We start from the raw sequence: 19,672 nt of genomic DNA, 5'->3' as shown, positions 1-19,672 counted from the left end.
GAGAATCAAGACATAGACGATCTTTGCCAGGTTTAACAATCAAAACCACAGGCGAGGACCATGCAGAGTTCGAAGCTTCTTCTATTACTCCTAAACGTAACATGCGGTCAATCTCGGCACAAAGTCGCTTTTCTTTAGCTGGAGATATGGGATAGTATCTTTGTTTAATGGGAGTACTATCTCCTGTGTCTATAGAATGTTCAAGAAGTGTTGTTTTTCCTAAGCCGTCCCTTTCGCATGACGGAAAAAATCAACAACTGCTTGTAATCTGCGTTTTGCATTACTGTAAGAGACAATTTGGGTATCGTTTCATTTTCAATTTCAGATTCAGTTACTGCATTAACATAACTAACAGAAATTCCAAATTTATTCCAAAAGTCAATTCCGCAAATAACATCTTGCGTGATGGCGCTAACAATTAGGAACTCAAACGATTGCTTTGTCGAATTATATTCGATTGGAAGATTAATGGTACCAGCGACCTTTTGAGGTTGTCCATCAGCAGTTTTAACAAATCCTTTGGATTTAAGATAGTTAATATTATTTTCAAGAATGTACTTTGCTAAGTTTCCTCCGATCACGCTTTTATTTGCTCCGCTATCGAGCAAGGCCAAACAACGCTGATCGAGAATGTTGAGGTAAGTAAAGGGTCGTATATCGTTGTCTTTATTTACGATAGCTGATATCCTATAAGAATTTAGTACACGCTTTTTCGACCAAAATGTATGCATACGATGAGCAGCACGCGATTTTGGAGATGTGTGTATTTTTCTTAATCGCAAATGATAAGGTATAAAATGTCGATGAATTTGTAAGTCAGGTAAGTTATTCGATATAGCAGGTGGTTGAGAATACTCTAGAGAATTTGGTTCTATTTTTAATTGCGGATATCCGCTTTTGGTGGTAAGCGAATACCCTTCTGCGAGTTTTCCTGTTTGGTTTTACATTTTGTACAGTTTGGTTTATATGTGTCAAGTTTTCCACATCCATAACAAAATATGCGACGTGATTTCAGGCAATCCTGGTAACGATGACCAATTTCATCGCAATTCCAGCATTTGAAATTATCAGAATACTTCATAGCATTTACATCTGCTGATTCTGAGTTTTCATCTTCAGAGCCTAACTCCAGGTCTTTTTCTAAAGCAATCTCATGAATAACTCGGTTGGGGTTATTCGATCGATTTTGATGTTTAGGCAGTTGGGAGTAGAATTCTTCATGTTTGTGACATTCTCTACGAAGGATAGCTAAATTTGAAATTGGAACATGTAACAGTTCATGTCGAAGATCTGGTTTCAAATTCTGTTTAACATAAGAGACCAATTCGGTATCGGATAGACGAGAATTAAGCGTATCTGCTATGTTCAACATAGCATCCAAATATTCATCGAAAGGTTCATTAAACTTTTGTTTCCTGCGCCGTAAGCTATCTTTTATGTCTTCATCGGTTCTTTGATTTTGGTATCTTTCGCATAAACGAGAACAAAGATTATACCAATTCCTATGATGAGAGCTACGATGAAATCTCAATAGAAGGTTAACGCTGGACCTGAGAATAGTAAGTGAGCAAACTGATACAACGTATCAAAGTTTCCGCTCAAACAACGAGAGGTCAAGCAATTTATTCGATATATAAAGTCGTCGATTGGTATATCAGTTGGTGTACCACTGAACTTAAGATGCCAATTAACAATGGTACTAGAAATTCGGTCAGGCCGATCGAGACTACCAGATATATTTCCTGATTGCCCCAATCCTTCGTTATTCTGATCTGGAATTTCGTTATCCCATTCCAATTGCGGTTCCTCGGAACGAACTATTGGCGGTTGGGCGGCAATATTTAAGTTTCTAAAGGCAAATTCAACCTGATCAGCGATAGTAGCGACTAGTTCCGCTCGAAAGTTATCGAGTGAAGAAGTGATAAGTCCTTGAACTCGTTGTTCAGACACAGCTGGAACGGGTGTGGTTGTACTTCCTGTTGATGCTCGGGGTAAGCGACTTTCTCGCGCAGCATTTTGATGCTGCCTGGAAGTAGGTACATTTTGTTCTAAGCTTGCCCTATGTTGCCAAGAAGGAGATTGTGCGGCATTTCTCATGAGATTCTCTCTCTGATTAGCTCTTGTTTTTGGTCGATCTCGCGGTTTAGTGCCAGCGGCTCGAGGCATCGCGTGAAATTGGGGGTGCTGCAACTGTATGAAGCATGCTTAACCCTTCAGATTGTTCTGAGCCAAAAATATCTCCTATCCTGCACGGCTTTTGCAAGTTGGACAAGTTTCGCTAGTATTGAGCCAATTGGATATACATTCGGAGTGAAAGTTATGACTACAAGGAGTTTTTACTAATTCAAATTCAGACGATTTTAAATCATTGCAAATTTTGCAAAGAATTAATGAACTAGCTGATGCGAGGTTTTCGTGGCTGCGAGTAACCGGCATAATGAATTTAAGTATGAATGTGAACTAGTACGGTATTCGATATTGACAAGGTAATTGACAAAAATAGGTTTACGATATGCGATAATATAGTGTTCAAGTTTTAAGTTTTTAAGTTTGGGACTTACCCTTCAATGCGATTTTAAGACAATGCGAAGTGTGTACTGAGAGTCTGAATCTACTTTAATTAGTAACGTATTTGATGAGTGTTTGTGATTGAAAGAGGAACAGATCGATATTAACCAATACTGAACAATTCTCGATTTCAATACCACAACACAATATTGTGTACTGGGCCTAACAATGATTCGGTAGAGAATCGAAATTCATCCAATTCTACAAAAGATTTCCTTAATCACATTATTGGCCAGAAAATTGTATTTAGCAGGTTTAATTCATTGATAACACTATCAATTAATGAATCCGCTATGTATGTTCTTTTCGCCTGGTCTGCTTCCGACTTTCTCATCAGTAAACAGCCAATCCAGAAGGCAGAAAATTCATACATCTATGTTTTCAATAAAAAGAATGAATATTTTGATGACGAAATTTTTATTTTGGGCACATTTTCCATAGGCCTCACGAGTTGGGCGCCATTTAATTATGTGACGAACACCACGAGGTTCTACTCGTCTAAGCCTACTCTGTCTAGCTAACTTGCCGGCTCAGTTCAGGGCTGGGGTGGGTCTTTGGCTTCGACTGGGTAGTAAGTCATCATAAATTAAAGTGTAGACAGAGTGTAATACTAGGGAGAGGGACAGTACTCATCTCGCATTATCTCAAACGCTCGCACATTCAGTGCCCAATTAGAATTAAAAGTTTAACACATTATTGTTTTCTTCTCCATGATATACAGTAATTTAATAAACATACTTCATTTTGTTTATAAAATTATCTCTAGTTAACAATAGTGCTTGATTTATTGAGCCTTTATTTATCGTTACGTTAGTTTGTTTTACTTAAACGGTTGTCTTCATGACTTAATAATACGAAAGATAGAGAACCAACACGGAACACACGGAATTGAGAACCTCACAATCACAACCCCAATCAACTATAATATAGACACGGCTATGCCGTACTTACGCACTTTCCATCGATGTTAGCAGGCCTGATAACTGATGAATCCGTCGTAGCATATATGCTTGTTGATGTTAGCTGTTAAAGATGATAAAGGGTTATGGTTATCAGGCTTTCAAATCCCTATGAACCCCATGTTGGCTGTACAAAAGTCGAAAAAATGAGTTAGTCGATTTTTGACAAGTACTAATACAAATTCAATTTAATTATTCAATTTAGCAAACCATGTTGGCACTCTTAGTGCATTTTGCGAACGAAAACAATCCAATGCAGATGGTGCCGGCGTGTTTTTTTTGTGGAGCCGTAGATCTCTCGCCGGAAGATCTACGCTCCTTTGAACGTCTCTAGTATCGCCTTCGCTGAGCCGCTATCGAATACCGTTTGATAATCTGCAGCGAAGATTTGCTGCCGCAAGATTATCGCCTTATTCCCACTCTAGCTGGCTGTTCGCAGCGAGGTTCGCTGCCTTCACCAATTCTCCCTTAGGCTTGCAGGTTAGGGTGAATATCCGCGTGCGCTTCACTAGTGGCACCTGTTCAACAGGTGGGGAAGGCGAGGACCGCAATGTGCAACACCTATTACACTCTATGGAGGGTCTAGCGTGTGCAATTGCCAGCGGTATGACCAATAAGCTGCATAAAATAACATTTTTACCGCAAGGTCTAATCAGATTGACACTACTTACCAATCAGTGGCAAAGAGAAAATTTAGCAATTCTAAATTCTCTAAAAGAGCCGGCCAATCAAAGTTGGGACAAAAGAAAATCTCGAATGCCCAAAAGTGTTGGCATTCCTTTCTCGGTTGCAGTATTATTTTATATTTATTTTTGCAATTTTTCTTTGCAAATTTTTGGTCTGATGTATTAATGTTCTCAGTGAAAAAAAGTGCATAAGTGAAGATGGCTGCCCTTAGTGAGTGCTCAAAGCATCTCTGTGTGGATCAATGCAATACTTACTCCCCGTTCGATAGACTCAACAGTTGAGCTATGCTAAGTGGAGTTGCCAACTTAATTAAGGCTTTGGCGCATCAGCTGATGCTTTGATTTGTGACAATCAGATGTTTATTTGCAACTTTGCAACTTTAATTTGCAACTTTAATTTAGACAACTACCTCACAAGTTTTTAATTTCAATCATTCTACTCTATATTTCTGTTCTAATAATCTTAGTAGGAATAATTTAAGAGTATTTTAGTCTTCGACTGCTTTGGACTGACTGTAATTTCTTGTTTTCAGTATTCTTTTGTCTGCTGTATATTATAAATTCCATCAAAGTCATTGCGCCTTGGACATAATAGTAGACGTGGCGAGCTGCCCATATCTTTCTCTCTGTCCAGAGAGACGACCTTGTAAGTGGATTTCCATTGTGGACTGAACTGGACTGCAGTGGCATGTCGGGCATACGTAGCAGACACTTTGCTCTGTTGTGATGTCTTGTGTTTTGTGGTGGCAAAGTAGCTGCTGCTGTTGTGACACTAAAGCACATATCTGACATACGCGAGACGGAGAAATTTGAGGCATGCGTTGAATTCGTCCACAGAGAGAAAGTGAGAGAGAGACTGGCAACATTTTAGCGTTTGTCTAAATCGGCTTTAAGTCCGAGCATATAGACACAGTGCGTGGGAGATCGAGTAATAGGAGAAAGTGAGAGTAAGCAAATTAAGTGACTATTTTGACGCTTGGAGTGGGATCTTGACCTAGCCTCAGTCTGGAAGACGGAGTGTGTACACCTCATGGCAGGCAGTTTATTTTGGCCTTTTGTTTTCCTCAGTTTTTGTTTCCAGCTCCGGCGCTTGACTTTAGGGCCGCGTGTGCGTTGGTTTAGGCCAGACCAAAATTCAGACTTTTGCCATGTGCTTTTCATTTTGTGTGCGCCGTTTTTGTTATTTTTATACTTTATGCAGGGTTTTTGGTATTTTGTTATGTTTTTTTTTAGAAATTTATTTATCAACGCTTTTTGTATTTCCGTTGCTGGTTGTTGGCGATGCCTGCTGCTGTTCCGCGGGCCGTTTGTTTTTGTTAAATTTCATATACTTCCTCATTTTTAATTTATGACAATGGCCTGGCTATTGTTGTCGTTGCCGCACCACGCCACGCCATGCCACGCCACGTTGCCACACTCCACGCCCACAAGGCGCGCTGTATTATTGTAACTGATGCTCTTATAAATGGCCGTCCCCGTCAGACAACATTTCGTTTGTCGCTTTTATCGCGTCGGTGCGACAGCTCTAGGGCAGCTAGGCGGCGGTACGAGTCAATAGGGTGTTAGGAGGCTGCTTCGAGAGAGGGGAGTGAAGAGGGGAGTACAGTTGGACTGAGGTCACCGAGGCCTGCGCGGAACACGTACACTTTGTATTTCCGCTGGCCGCCATTGTCCTTGACTGTTTCATTATGACAGCTGGCGCTGTCTGTGCTCCTCACTTCCCGTTTTCCGCTCTCCACTTCCATTTCCATTGCTGTTCCCGTTCCCGTTCCTCTACTAGTTCCTCTTCCCCATCTTCTTTCCTATTTCCCATTCCCCTTGCCGTTCTCATTTTCGTTGATTTTGGTTTTGTTTAGTGCCGCATTTATGCTATTAAAGTGTCTTGTTTTTGTTGTTCTCGCTGTTGTTCTTGTTGTTGTTGTTGTTGCTGCGGTGACTAAAACAAAAGCCAAGTGTTGGCATTATTATTATCAACGCGTTTCCTTTTCCGCAGCAGAGAACAAAAGCAAATGGCGAGATAAAACGCTGCCATTCATGCTCTTGAGTGATTTTAAGTTGATTTCCTTTGGTTACTTTTTCCCTCTCTCTTTCTCTCTTTCTCGCTTTCTGTCGCTGTCTTTCAACTATAGCCATGCATGCATATATAACGAACTTAAAGTTTCTTTGTTCTTTTGCGAAACAATGAGGGCAATCGATCGAGTTGCTGCTCGCAAAAGCCGTCAATCAACTCAGACCTAAAGGTAATAATTAAGAAACTCTGCTTTGGGGTTATAGCATATCAATGTGAGTAGCAAATTAAGCCATTTGTTAAGCTTTTGTTAAATTCTCGAGTGTCTCAATTAAATCTTGCATAGATAAATTATATCAAATTGACCAAATCAAATAAGGAATTTCTAATCTCTTATCAATTGCCGCTACGATATTTTGGCTACGGGGTTTAATTTAAATATTTAATACACTTTAAACCTAATCTAAATATAATTCGTCTATATTTGCAGTCACACATATTTACGACTCAAATCTGTCTTGAAGTATGCGGCATTAAAGTATAAAACAAGCAGACTGCATATGTGTTGGTTTATTTAATTGAAAAACATTTTCACTTTGTACACGACTGACGTCACGACTTGTTATATATTTGCGCATTTGAGGCGTCATTAAAAGACGCGTCAGTGCAGATTTATATTTATAGCCTCGTGTGGCAAGCAGCATCACCAGCAGAAAGAGAGAAGCAGAAGTTGCTCCGATTGCCCATATAAATATGCAATTATTTTGCATTTGCCACAAGTGCGCTCCGCCTTCAACTTTTGATATGGCTCTGGGTTTTTATTTACTCGACGGCCGCACGCCATTTTGGCCATGTTTATGACACTTGCGACTTTTGGGCGACAGCAACAGCAAATTGACTTTTGCACGATATGAAGATGTCGTGACATGATGCTGTGTTGCTCTGTTGCTGTTGCTGTATGTGGCAAAGTGGCAATGTTGTGTGGCTCGTCGGGGCAACCACATATCGTTTTATGTGACATATTTATTTGTTGATTCATATATTTATTTATATTTATGCGCATAATTTGCATTTGACATATTTTTATGGTGTTCGTAAAGCCAACAAAGTGGGAAAATCAAAATTCGAATACGATATTCCCCCATTTATATATTCGAACACAAGTATTCGCTCTTCGGGAAAGAATGGATTGAAGTATGAATAATCGAATGTGCTGCGAGTACACTCATAACGAATACAAAAAATGCATATTGGATATTATAAAGGGATCAATTAAATAATTCTTACAGCTGCTGTTAAATGCTTGTTGACTACATGCAATTGATTGAAGCACATCGAGGGCTGTTAGTAAAATAAATGAATACTTTATGGACGACATTTGAGAATGGATTGATAGAATATTAAATCAGATATGAATGTAATTCGATTGCAAATACTGTGATTAGGAGACAACCTTAATGCTAAATCACAATAACTTGTTGTTTTCAATAAGAAATGAATACGAAACTATTCAAATTTGTAATGCAGTACAGTAAGGATACAAAATACAAATTGACATACTCTATCGAGGTATATTTCATTTGACCCCAAAGCCAGCAGATATTTTGTATCGCTGTGTGTAAATATGCGTCGATGTGTGAATACATAAGTATATGTACATTATATGCGAGTATTTTGTACATTCAGATAGTGATACTGATTCTGTATGCACTTTGTCTTTAATGCGTTACAAATTGAAATGCATTGTCAAATTTGAACCATACATTCACACTCACATTCACACACACACTTTGCATGCATTTATTGTTGTTGTGGCAATTGTTGTCTGCATTGTTGCAGCCTTTTGCGGCATCGATAAGCTTTTTGTATAACCATATCGCATTTTATTTGCCAGGATAGCAAGGCAGCAAGAAAATATTTGTTCATTTAAGATAAATTTATGACTGTTGTCGATGCAAATTGTAGCATTTATTGAATTGTTGTTCTTGCTGTGAATTTTGCCATTGCAATTGCCGTTCTCGTTGTCGCTGTCGTTGGCGTTTTGTTGCCATTGGCAACGTTCGTAAATAGTTATGCAAATAAATTGGCAAACGCAAATAAATCGCGGCTCACATGATAGGTGCACATTTATGACAGTTATGAAGGACCTCCAGCAACAGTTTACGCTTAATCACGTTCATAAATATTTGACAAATGGATCTTTTGTTTTACTTACCATTAAGGATGCTCATGATCATCAATTGAGCGCCCAGCAGCAGCAGCGGCGTTGACGCTGACGCTGACGGTGACTGTGACGTTGACTGTGACATCGGCGGGTTGCTCATTTTAAATCCTTTTCTCTTTTCTGTTTTTCAATTTAGCCCGTAATCCAGGCGGGCTTCAAGTTGAATGTCGTTCTTAGCTGTTGTTGTGGCTGCTGATGTGGATGATGTCGTGTAGGAGCATTAAGCGGAAACGCCTTTACATTGCCGCGATAACAAACGGAAATGCGCGCCTGGCACAAAAAGAGGAGACGCATCAGTTGGAGCAGGATGCGCACCCGTTGCCTGCCAGTTTGCTGCCAGCTTGCCTGCTGCTAAATTCGCCGGTTTCTCTGCAGCTGCTGATTTCTTTCTTTCCTTCGTTTTTTTTTTATGATTTTCGTCTTCTTTTTGGAGCCTCTTCCTTTTTTGTTGGTTGTCAACTTTATGCCAAGCAGAGCTGAGCTGAGCTGCTGATAATATTTATGGCTCGTTCCAGCTGCTGTAATTTCTATCAACATTTGTTTAGGCCTTGAATAAGTTGGTAGGTCTTTAAGATTTCACAATGCATTTTAAGCATTAAATAATTGCTTGAAATGTTTGCAATTTGCATTTTACTTGTGTAATATTAAATTTCTTTACTGCATTCGCAGTACATCATAGGAGAAGGTAGCTCTTTTGTTGGCTTATTGGCCAAATCCATGCTTAAGATTTATCGCTGCCTGCCTGTGTTGGATTGTTGTTGTTGCTCTTGCTGATGTTGTTGCTGCTGTTATCTTTCAGAATCTATATCCGTTTCGTCGACTTTCAGACATTGGCAAAGACCTGCTTTAGCATTGGCTTAAAGTCTAGACAGACACGCTCGAGCGCTGGAAAGTATGGAAGTTGATTGTTGCACTTTTGCGACCCGCGGGGCGTATACGTCATGTGGATTGCCTTTATGTTACGAGTGTGCTGCTGTTGTTGTCTACAACAGAGAAAGATAGAAAACCATGTTATGGAACAGCTTGATGCAGTTCATAAAAAACTTATATTGCTAGTACATAAAATATGTAAAGTTGCCTCTCTCTCTAACTTTAAGCATAACTTTCTAAGTGGAATTCGTTTTGGTAGTTTATCTGCTCTTAAGTTGTTACCTTGCTTTTGTTGATTTGCATTCGCATTGATCGGCCCTAAAATGCCCAAGTGCCATGCGATCAATCTAAGTTTGCACTCAGAAAGTCACCATTCGATACACAAGCGAACTGTAATTCACTGCGCAACTGCTTCGCTGACAAATCGACAGTCGAGAGTCGACAGTCGTGGAGAATCGCCTGCAGGCCATTCACCGTTTGCTGGCTTGTTGGCTTGCTGGCTCGGCCAAAGTGAGTTTGCGGATGCGGCGCAAATCAAATTGGCCGCCCTCGCGTCAAAGGCCATCCATCAAGGACGACAGCTTTAGGCGAGCGCAGCTTTGCATGAAATTGGCTGTAAGCACAAAAGGCGGAGGACGAGAAACGAGGAAGGACAACAGCCAACTACGAGACGTAGACTCGCCACTTGAGACTTAATAAACTGCGCCCGCCGGCCGGCAACGAAAAACAGGCAAAAAATAGAAAAAAGTAAAATGACAGCAGAAGCAACGAAAACAACAAATGGAGAAACTGCAACAAAAAAAAACGTATGTAAATAAATAAACGCTTAACTCTTTCAAAGCCAAGTTCATAAAAAAAATAGCGCGACTGACGCTGGAGCTGGAGAGTGCAGACATTACGAGTATTTGGCTAAATCCCCGCCGGCATTATCATCAATTCATCATCACAGTGCGGCACAGTTGCTGCTGTTGCCACTGCTGTTGCCAGCCTCCCCTCCCTTCCAATCCCTTACTTCCTCTCCCAATCGCTCGCTATTGTTGCCTGGCTTGCTCGGTCTATCTGCAGTTTGTTTAATTTTGAGCAACGCAAAAAAGTGCGGCACGTCAAAAGGCCGCAAGCCAAAAAATGTTATGTTGCTGGGGCCGCTGTTGATGTATGCGTCGTGTACATCAAGTCAACCAGTTGGTTGGGCTTAAGCTCGGCCTCGTACCCGTTGCTTTGGCCCCGTCACCAACATGGCCACAGTCGCAGCCAAAGCTGTTGTTGTGTTGCGGGTTCCTCACATGCACAATCCACTCTCTCCTCTCGCTCTATGTGTGTTTGCTTTAAATACTCTTTCGCTCCCTACGAGTGTGCGTGTGTGTGTGTGTGAGTGTTTTGGTCTCATTTTATATTTTTTTTTTATTTTAGGCTACGTTGTACACTGCAGCACATTGTTGGTTGTTGGTTGCTGTTGTTGCTGCTGCTGCGGCTGGCGCTTTCTAAACAACCCAGCAAAATGCCATGAGTCAAATAAATTACCCCAGCATTGTTGTTGGCAAATTTTTGATGGTTTAATTTTGTGGAAAATAAGTTGAGCCGCTGCGTGGCTGCTGCTGTGGCCATATAACACACACTCACATGAAAGAATCACACACACACATACACATGGCAAACGAGGAAGAGAGACAGCAAGCGTGCGAGTTAGAGAATTTGTTGCCTACTTTTGGGGGACGCGTATACGCAATAAAATAAACGCGCCGCAGCCACATCGCAGTTACATTTCCGTTTGTTCGCAGCTCCTCGGCGCACATTTTATGCCGCATTGCCATTTTTATTTATTTATTTTTATTTGCCATTGCCATCGCCATCGCCAGCGCCATCGCCTGCCTGGGCCCTTTATTCATTCATTTATAAATTATTGTTGCCAGAGTTCTCATGCCCTCTAAGCATACTTATATTTATACTCGGCTTTATATAGTATATATATACATATATTTGTCGCTACCAGCTGTATTTGTATGTGTTTGTTGCGAGTGTGTCACTTCGAGTGCTTTGCATTTTCAATTTCTGGCCTACACGAAACGAAAAAAAAAACTTAACATAAAACATTGCATATTTATTTAAAAAATTTATGATTTAATGACTTTACCCCCAGCTTGTATGGTAAATAAATTAGCCAACAGCGTATAAATCTGCCTGCTTAAGTGGTGAGAGAAACAGAGACAGCGAAAGCGAGAGAGAGAGAGATTGGATGAAAGTCAAGGGCCTGGGAAGTTGAACAGCCTTCGTTTATAATATAAAACATTTATGCACATGTCAGTACTTGAGTAGGCAGTCATTACCCTCCATTGAAGACTCCTTGAACTCAAAGGGATTCACTTCCAGTTTGAAGTTTGTGTGTGAGTTATTCTCGATGCTATTTTGGGTACTGGTAATTCTTTCCAATAATGTTATGCCTTTAAAAAATGTTTGCTGCACGCTTCGTCATATTCGTTGTATTCTTTTTTGAATTCAGCCACCTCATCATCATCGGCATCATGTCATCGTCATAATCATCATCATGATCGGACGGAACCATCAGCGCTGTCAACTTGATGTTCCCCCTGTGACATTGTCAAAAGGGTTTAAGTGCCTGGCTCTTGAACCAGCAAGCAGCAAGCAAGCAGCAATTGAAGTCGAGGCAAAGAGGTTGAGGCGGCAGCTGACAGCCATCCCCAAATAATGCTAGACAAAGCTAAAAGAAGGGGGTTGCTTTGGGAACGTGACGAGGAACTTATACGTCTAACTGAATAATATTAAAGTAATGATATGCACACAGCTTTAAGAATACTTCACTCACGAGACTCACATTCACATTCACATTTGCACTCATACTTCTATATTCTTTCTCATTTCGCTTTCTCTCATTTCATTAGCTTATTGAGATGGAAATTGTATATTGATTTGTTGCTGATTTTCATATGCGATATTGAAATGGAAATGAAGCAAGTCAGTAAGTCAACTGTCAACAACGAGAAGTTAGAGATGTTATTTCAAAAGATTAAATATTGATAATACTACATGTTGTGCTTATTTAACTAATAAGCTTAAATGACTAAAGTTCACACATTAAATGCCTCAAATAAACTGAAACTGATTTGTTGGTCCAAATAACTAAGTGTGGCTTTGCTTAGAGCTATCGAATAACAGGTGCACTTCAGACTTAATGCGGAATTTACCCTCGTCCACTTAACACTTAATTATAGACTCTGTCTGTGAGCTATAAATTAAACATTGCCACGCCTACATGGAATCAAAGGACTTCAATCGCGCACAAGTGATCCAAATTCCTTCGCGTTCGACGTGCTTGAAAATCGCTAACAATAAACAATTAATTACAAGGCGTTTTCGCCCCCACCATTTTTTACTGTCAAACCTTTCACACCACAAAAGAGGCTAATTAAAAATTTGTAAATGCTTCCCAAAAAAAAAGAAGCGAAAGGGAACGTGAAAGAAAAAAAACAACACCGTTAGGCTGATATTTACTGCTGTTGCTGCCGGGAACTGATTTGAGTTTTGGCAGTGCAAATGAAAAGCGACGAGGCGCCTCGTCGTCTTGAAAGCGGTACTCGCAACCCTTGTGACTAAAAAGAGTAAAACACGCAATTCACCTTCGTCATTGTCATGTTAATTAATTTGGAAGCACTCGAGAAGTCAAGTGAACACGCCGTTAACTGTTTTGCTGCTGCTGCGTTCGGCAATTTCAATTCGTCTGCTCAACTTTGACCTCAGTCGCTGTCGCCGTCGCTGAGGCCAATGCGGGGCGATCATCGACCGACTGGTTTGCCGTGAACTGCGAACAAAACTCAAACTGTCAAAAACATGCGAGGCAACAATAACAATAACAAAGCAGCGTAGAGTTCCGACTTGGCCAGTCAGCCTTTCACACTTGTTAAGACTTTTCAATGGCCATCAATTTTTAATAGCCTCCCACAACAACAGCTGAGGCAGCAGCAGCAGCCAACCAGCATATAGCATCAGCATCAGCATCAGACTGCGCAAACCTCCTCCATGCCCTGGCCATGTCGATGTCCAGTCATGGCGTGCCACAGTTCAATGCCTCTGGCACGGTTCGTTGGGCCGGCAAATGCCCACCTGGCGCAGCAAGGATAAACACTCGCCTCAAACTCCAGCTGAGACTGAGAAGACACACATACTACACAGATATTCGATTGTGGCACTCACTTCACGTGGCACAGTTACGTCTTTTTTGCTGTTTGGCGCACGTTGCGTATACGCCGTGTGTGGCACGCGTTTAACCTCTGCACGCACAGAAGGCTTTTCGAGACTGATGCTGGCGAGATGCTCGACGCGCACAGCGTGTGAACAACGCGACTGCGACGCCAGCGTCGGCAGAGGTAACTTTTCCTCGTACACGTCGTCGTTGTCGTTCTTATTCCTTTTTTTTTTGGTCGAGAACTCTTCGTCCTGTTGAGACGCGTCCTGAGACGAAGACGCTACAGCAGCAGCAGCAGCCGTGGCTTGTTGTCTTTTCTGGCTGTCGCAGCTGAGACAGCGTCATGCCAGGACATAAGCAGCAGCACTCACCAGCGTAACATATTGTCGTATCAAGGACGAAGCTAAACACTTCGTCACCTACTTCAATAATGTTCGTCTCATTGTCCTATGGCCCGTTGCACTCAGCACATTTCTCTTTTGTCGCTTTGTCGCCAGTCGCCAGGCGGCTCTCTTACATCCAACACTCGTTTCTGGGTCAGCTTACAAAGTTGCCGGCATTGTTACACATAAACAATTGTTAGCAATATGTTGTAAAATAAGAGTGAAGGAATAATAACAGCATTATATTTAATAAAGATTATTAGATGATATTTATCTATTTAACAATTTTCATGCTATGAATAACAATTCAAATGTGCAGCAGCTTGCAGCTGTATGAATTTAACAGTCTCTGTTAGGCGCTAACAGTGTGTTAAAACTCTCCAAAATGTTTGAGCACTGCTAAGGCTGCTGTATAACAGAACGTTAACGCAATTAACAGCGCTTAAGAATTAACATAAAATGTTAGCGAGCTAGGGATAACATTACAGAATCAATGTTGTTGGTTGTTTCTCCCTTTAAGTACTGAATTTCAAACATGTTGCAATTACAAGACCCAGACAATGGGTATGGAATTCGTGCTTTCTACAATTTTTTGATGACCGGCAATAAAAGCCGGTCGAATAGCCACTCTCGACTAGGCCAGCACTAGTATTAACCCAGAGTGTAAACCCGTGCCGTAGACTTTTGCCAGTCGTATATGGGAATAGGGATAGGGATAGGAATAGGACTGAGGCACTTCACGTAGCCAAGAAAGTCGCGTCATGTAGATTCGTTTGGATATTTAATGGCCTCTTCGCTCGTAAAATTTTGAGTGTATCTTCTACGAGGCGGCTGAGCAGCAAATTCAAAGCAAAGTACAACAAAGTAGTCCAGCAGCAATTATCTTTGACTTGCTTTTGCTATTAGCTGACCAAGGCGTACAATTTCATTTCATTTCATTTCGTTTCGCTTGCGCCTCTTTGGAGCTATCGCTATCTCAACTATTTGCGCGTATATTTTAAGCATATTTTATGTGCCAAAATGTTGACTGGTTTTTTTTTTATACATATATGTTACTCAACCAAATGGAACTGTAAGTGGAACATGTCGGAGAAATGGACTTACGAATACCCTGAAGTAGAGTTAATGCAATTTTTATGCTATTTGAGGAAATATCATATTTATTCTATGTATAAGCTATCTATTTATACATCGAAAAATATGTATATTAGTCTTGTGAGTATCTCACATATAGAAGAGATACAGAGTGCGTGTCTGTTGTGAAGGTTGAACTTAAATACGCATTAAGTAAGTTTCTTGGGGAAACTAGAGCTCGCATTGGGATAAACGCACTAAACTACGACATGGCAACAACAACAACAACAAACGAGCAGTCACAATAGCAACAAAAACTATGTCAACAACAATTTAGAAATTGCGCTTGAAGCAGGACGCAAAACTTTTTGCATTTCATGTGTTTTTGCCATTGGAGCGCGCTAATTTCCGTGGATAATAGTTTCATCTTCGTGACTGTGGCACTGCCACAGCAACGGTGGCCACAAGACACCACATCACATCCTTGCCTACAATACTCGCAGTATATTCCCAGTCCACCTTTGTGCCTGTCGCAGCAGCAGTTTCACTTCTTTCAGTTGACATGTTGAATTTGTCGTCGTTCGTCTTTATCATGTTTTTTGTTCTTGGCCTTTTTTCGATTGCGTGTTGACGATGTGCGTGAAAAACTCGACGAGCCTGAAGCTTGCAACGGCTTTAAGTTGTCGCCCGAAAGTTGTGTGAGCCGAAACCCAAATTGATATACTCGTTGAATCTGTAGACTTGGCTCATCCCGCGTGAAATTGTTTGCATCTCTCTTGGACATGCTTTATGGTAAGATACAGTGGGTGCTGTGCGGCATATTCAAATTGACCAGCTACCCAGAGAAAGATGCCACTGAACCAGACATCGTCAGCCATAGCAAATAAAAAAACAAACACAAAAAAAAAAGAAAACTTTTGAAATGCAACAAGGAAAATTGCAGCAACAAATTCGCAGATTTCTTGCATTGTGCCAAGTCTTTGACTCTGGTTGTTTGGCTTGTTTATGGCTTGTTGATTCGTGCATGAGATAAAGCATTTATTTTTGTCATCTGCTTGCAAAACTGACAAAAGTTTCTATTTTGAGGCAGAGAGAAGAATCGTTTCTCTGCAATAGCTAGATTAACGAGCATGAAATCGAAATAGTCTTTTCGTAGGTTAATTTTTAGGAAGCTTCGTGTTTTTGTTGTTTCTCTGATTTTTGATAAAACCTTTACATAATTTACGAGTACGCGTACTTTGTGATTACTTGGTCCTATACAAAAGGGCTTAGTAACCAGTCCTTTGTGGACCCTTAAAATATGATACATACTCAAATAAGTACGAGTATGCGTGTGTGTGTGTGTGTGTGTGTGTGTGTGTGTGTGTGTGTGTGTGTGTGTGTGTGTGTGTGTGTGTAACAAATGATCATCACTCGAAACTGTTGCGTTTAATCTTGGACTTGGGCCAATGCCCAAGGGCTATTAATCATTTTGGCCATCAAGCAGGAAAGCGATTACTCATACATAGATGACTCTCCTCCTCCATCGCTCTCTCTCTCTCTCTTTCTCCCTTCTTTCTTGATTATTCTCTTCACTCAATTCGGTATAACAAACATTGCTTAATAGGCAGCCAAAAATGGCTAAACAAAGTACAAGGATAAAGGGGGGAGGCTAAAAATGTGATTCAAGGCTATTGGAATATTTGCTTAAGTGTTATTTCTGTCAGCTTAGTTGCCCGAAATTATGCTACAATATTTCGTTATATTTATCGCATTCGATTGCGCGTATTAACCGAATGTTTAGTGGGGCGTACGCAGGCCATTCACATTGTCCTCTGACTGACTGACTGAGTCTTTATATGGGTGTGTGTATTTGTGTTAAGGAATTAATAAGATAAGTTTACGAGTATATGAAAGAGAGAATTGACTGGTTGCCTTGTGGACTGTCAGCGGAGCCGCAAAAGTTGTTTACTTAACAGTTTGGCTTAATTTGTTTTTATGACTGCCATATGAGCGAACGACTTTTGCGTTTGCCTCAATTTCTGTGTAAATCAGCAGATTTATATTTTAGTCTGCTGTCTGCTAATTTGATTTTGAGCAGACTCTCATGGCCGACACATTTAAATAGAGTCCAAAGTTAGGAACATGTTGTGCGAGTTAATTACAGACAAGCCAGGCAGAAGAGGCTGGGGGAAGGCGAGGGGAATGTTGGCTGCGTGTCAATTTCCATAAAAGAATAACAAATTGTTTCAAGGCCTCGGCCCCAATTCAATTGCTTAGCAAAATGCCATTTACAATTGTTTATTTTAATTGGGCCTAGCATACACATACTCGTAGTTGCGTGAGTGTTGAGTGTGTATGTGACCGTTTATTGCGGCTAATTAAAAACAAACAATGGCCTTACAAAGTGGGCTGCAACAACACAATGGCCGCAACAACAGCATCTGCAAAAGGCAGCCCCAATCAACTCAAAGCCGCATTACGAGCTCACTCTCTCCCTCTCTATTTCTATCCCTCTCTAGCGCTCTCTCGTCTACGTTACATCACTAGCAAAGTATTTGAAATCTTGCTACACGTAAACCACGTGCCCCACAGGCAACCACACAGCATACTGCTGCCAACCCACACTCTCACACATGCAGACGTTCGCATGTAGTACATGTTGAGCAACATGCACGTAGCTGCAGATGAGTCTGCCATTTCTTTCGACATTTCTTTTGCCGCTCCACTTGAAGGGCCGGCGGGCCTTTTGTTAATGTGGCGCCATAATGAAACAATTAGGTGCAGAAAATTAGGTTACAGTCGCAGTTCACAATGGCATGCAAATGTTGCAAGTGCAAGTAAATAAACCATAGAATGCACTGCGCCACAAAAGAGGGGAGGGAGAAGAACAAATAAAGAACGATAGCAAAAGCAGAATGGCACTGAATGACAGGATGCCAGAAAGCCACACAGTTCTCCCTCTCTCCAATTCTTTGCTTAGATGGTGTAGATGGGTTTGTTGCAAGGTAGCTGCTATTATTGCTACATGGGGCAGGCACTCTGAAAAGGGTTGGCTAAGCTGCAAATGTAACTGGCTGCATAATGTCAGGCCATAGACTTGCAGAACCTTTGTCCATTTAATGCGCCAGACGATGTGTTATCAGTGTCAAGTGCTGCGCTGCAAAGTATGCTATAGAAATTGTACACCTAACTGGGCTAAGCTTTTGTGTATTTGCTGCTGCGTACGTACCGTATTTATTTTGTTCTGCATATTACGTAAGTGAGGAATAAAACTTGATCTACTTACGGCACTGAGCCGATCAAGCAGCCACAACATCTTTGGCCCTTTGTTGCACTGAGCCACTGATTTTCGGTTACCTTTGAACAATATTCAATGACAAATGTTTGATTACGATAGGTTCATCATAAGCTACTTAGACAACATGTAATTAAACTATTAAAGTTACTCTCATCAATACAGAGCTTAAATGAAGCACGCTAATAGTAGTTGGGTTAGTTCGCTTGGTCTCTTGTTGTAGTGATGACCCTTATGATAACATACCATAATAATTTCAGCACTGTAGTTTTGCTTTTGCTTTTGTTTGTGTTCAGCTGGTTGCATGCAGCAGAGCGAATGTTTTCATTAGATGTTTTGCCAATATAGCATATAGGCTTAACCATATCGCCATATCGGCTCGCTGTCGATTGCTAACTAACACATACAGCTGGATCTATATACTACTTATGTATTTTAGTATACTGTGTGACATATTTACATATGTGGAATGTAGTCTCTTCTCTTGAACAATCTCGTAACTCGTAACTGTGACTCCAATCCCACCTACAGCTGCAGCACGTTGTTGACGTTGATTTTAATGTTTGGTTCTGTTGGTTTTGCATTTTATGCGCTCATGTGTCATCAGCCGTGCGAGCTAAACCAAAACATGAAATGAAAACATGACATCGTAAAATGACGGTAAAGGCCGGACAGCCAGTGCACAAGGACAACACTTGAAAGGCTAAGCGGTGTTAGCTTAGTAATTTTCAATTAAAGGAAAAGCTTTTCCCTTTTTTTATGCGAGCCATGCGGGGGGCGAAAGGGGGCTAGTCTAGGGACCTCGGTCTTCTCGCATATTTTATTATATTTTGTTTCATTTAATTAAGCAAATGTATTCAATGTTAATACAGCAACTTAACTGATTTATTCGCAATGTGCTGGCTGTTGTCTGTTGCCTGTTACCAGTTGCCCGTTGTCTCTGTCATTTGCCATTTACCATCTACCGTTTACCATTCGTTGGCCATTCGCAATTTGGCCAAATTAATTTGGTAAGAAATCACGTAGATAAGCAATTAACATTGCGTTGGCGCCCCGTTGGCCACTCGCAACCGGACCTACCCTTTTTTCATCTCCGCATCTTCTTCTTCTTTGGCTGTCATTTCATTTCATTTACAGGCCACGTACGTGGTGTCCATCTATTGTTAAAGAGCATAAAATACGCTGACAGCTTTCAAATGTAAAGCAAAAGGGCATCTCAAATATACAGCTTTATACATACGTATATATGTAGCAACATTTACACAACTAGTTACATGTTGTTATGAGCATATGAAATGACTCTGCTTCAATTGCTCGTTACTTGGCCATGTCCAAATATGATACTCGACTTGTTGGAAGTTGACAAATGCTGTCTGCACCAATTTATACTTGGTAACTGTCACTAAGCATACAGGATACGTGATA

The 19,672-nt window shown here is 40.9% G+C and overlaps 1 protein-coding gene across 1 annotated transcript in view; it reads right to left on the bottom strand.

Annotated features, from left to right (window-relative positions):
• LOC132787125 (uncharacterized) overlaps nucleotides 1–13,631 on the bottom strand; it is a 43,874-nt gene extending 30,243 nt beyond the window's left edge. Inside the window, exons 1-2 of the mRNA XM_060794027.1 lie at nucleotides 13,522–13,631; nucleotides 8,437–9,428 (exon numbers count right to left, since the gene is read on the bottom strand). Of these exons, the coding sequence (XP_060650010.1) occupies nucleotides 8,437–8,545 (109 nt within the window). The 5' untranslated portion in view covers nucleotides 8,546–9,428; nucleotides 13,522–13,631. The remainder of the gene's footprint in view (nucleotides 1–8,436; nucleotides 9,429–13,521) is intronic.
• Between the last annotated feature and the right edge of the window lie 6,041 nt (nucleotides 13,632–19,672).

Source organism: Drosophila nasuta, chromosome 2R (assembly GCF_023558535.2).
Source record: "Drosophila nasuta strain 15112-1781.00 chromosome 2R, ASM2355853v1, whole genome shotgun sequence".
NCBI lineage: Eukaryota > Metazoa > Arthropoda > Insecta > Diptera > Drosophilidae > Drosophila > Drosophila nasuta.
This window is presented reverse-complemented; position numbering and strand designations above follow the sequence as displayed.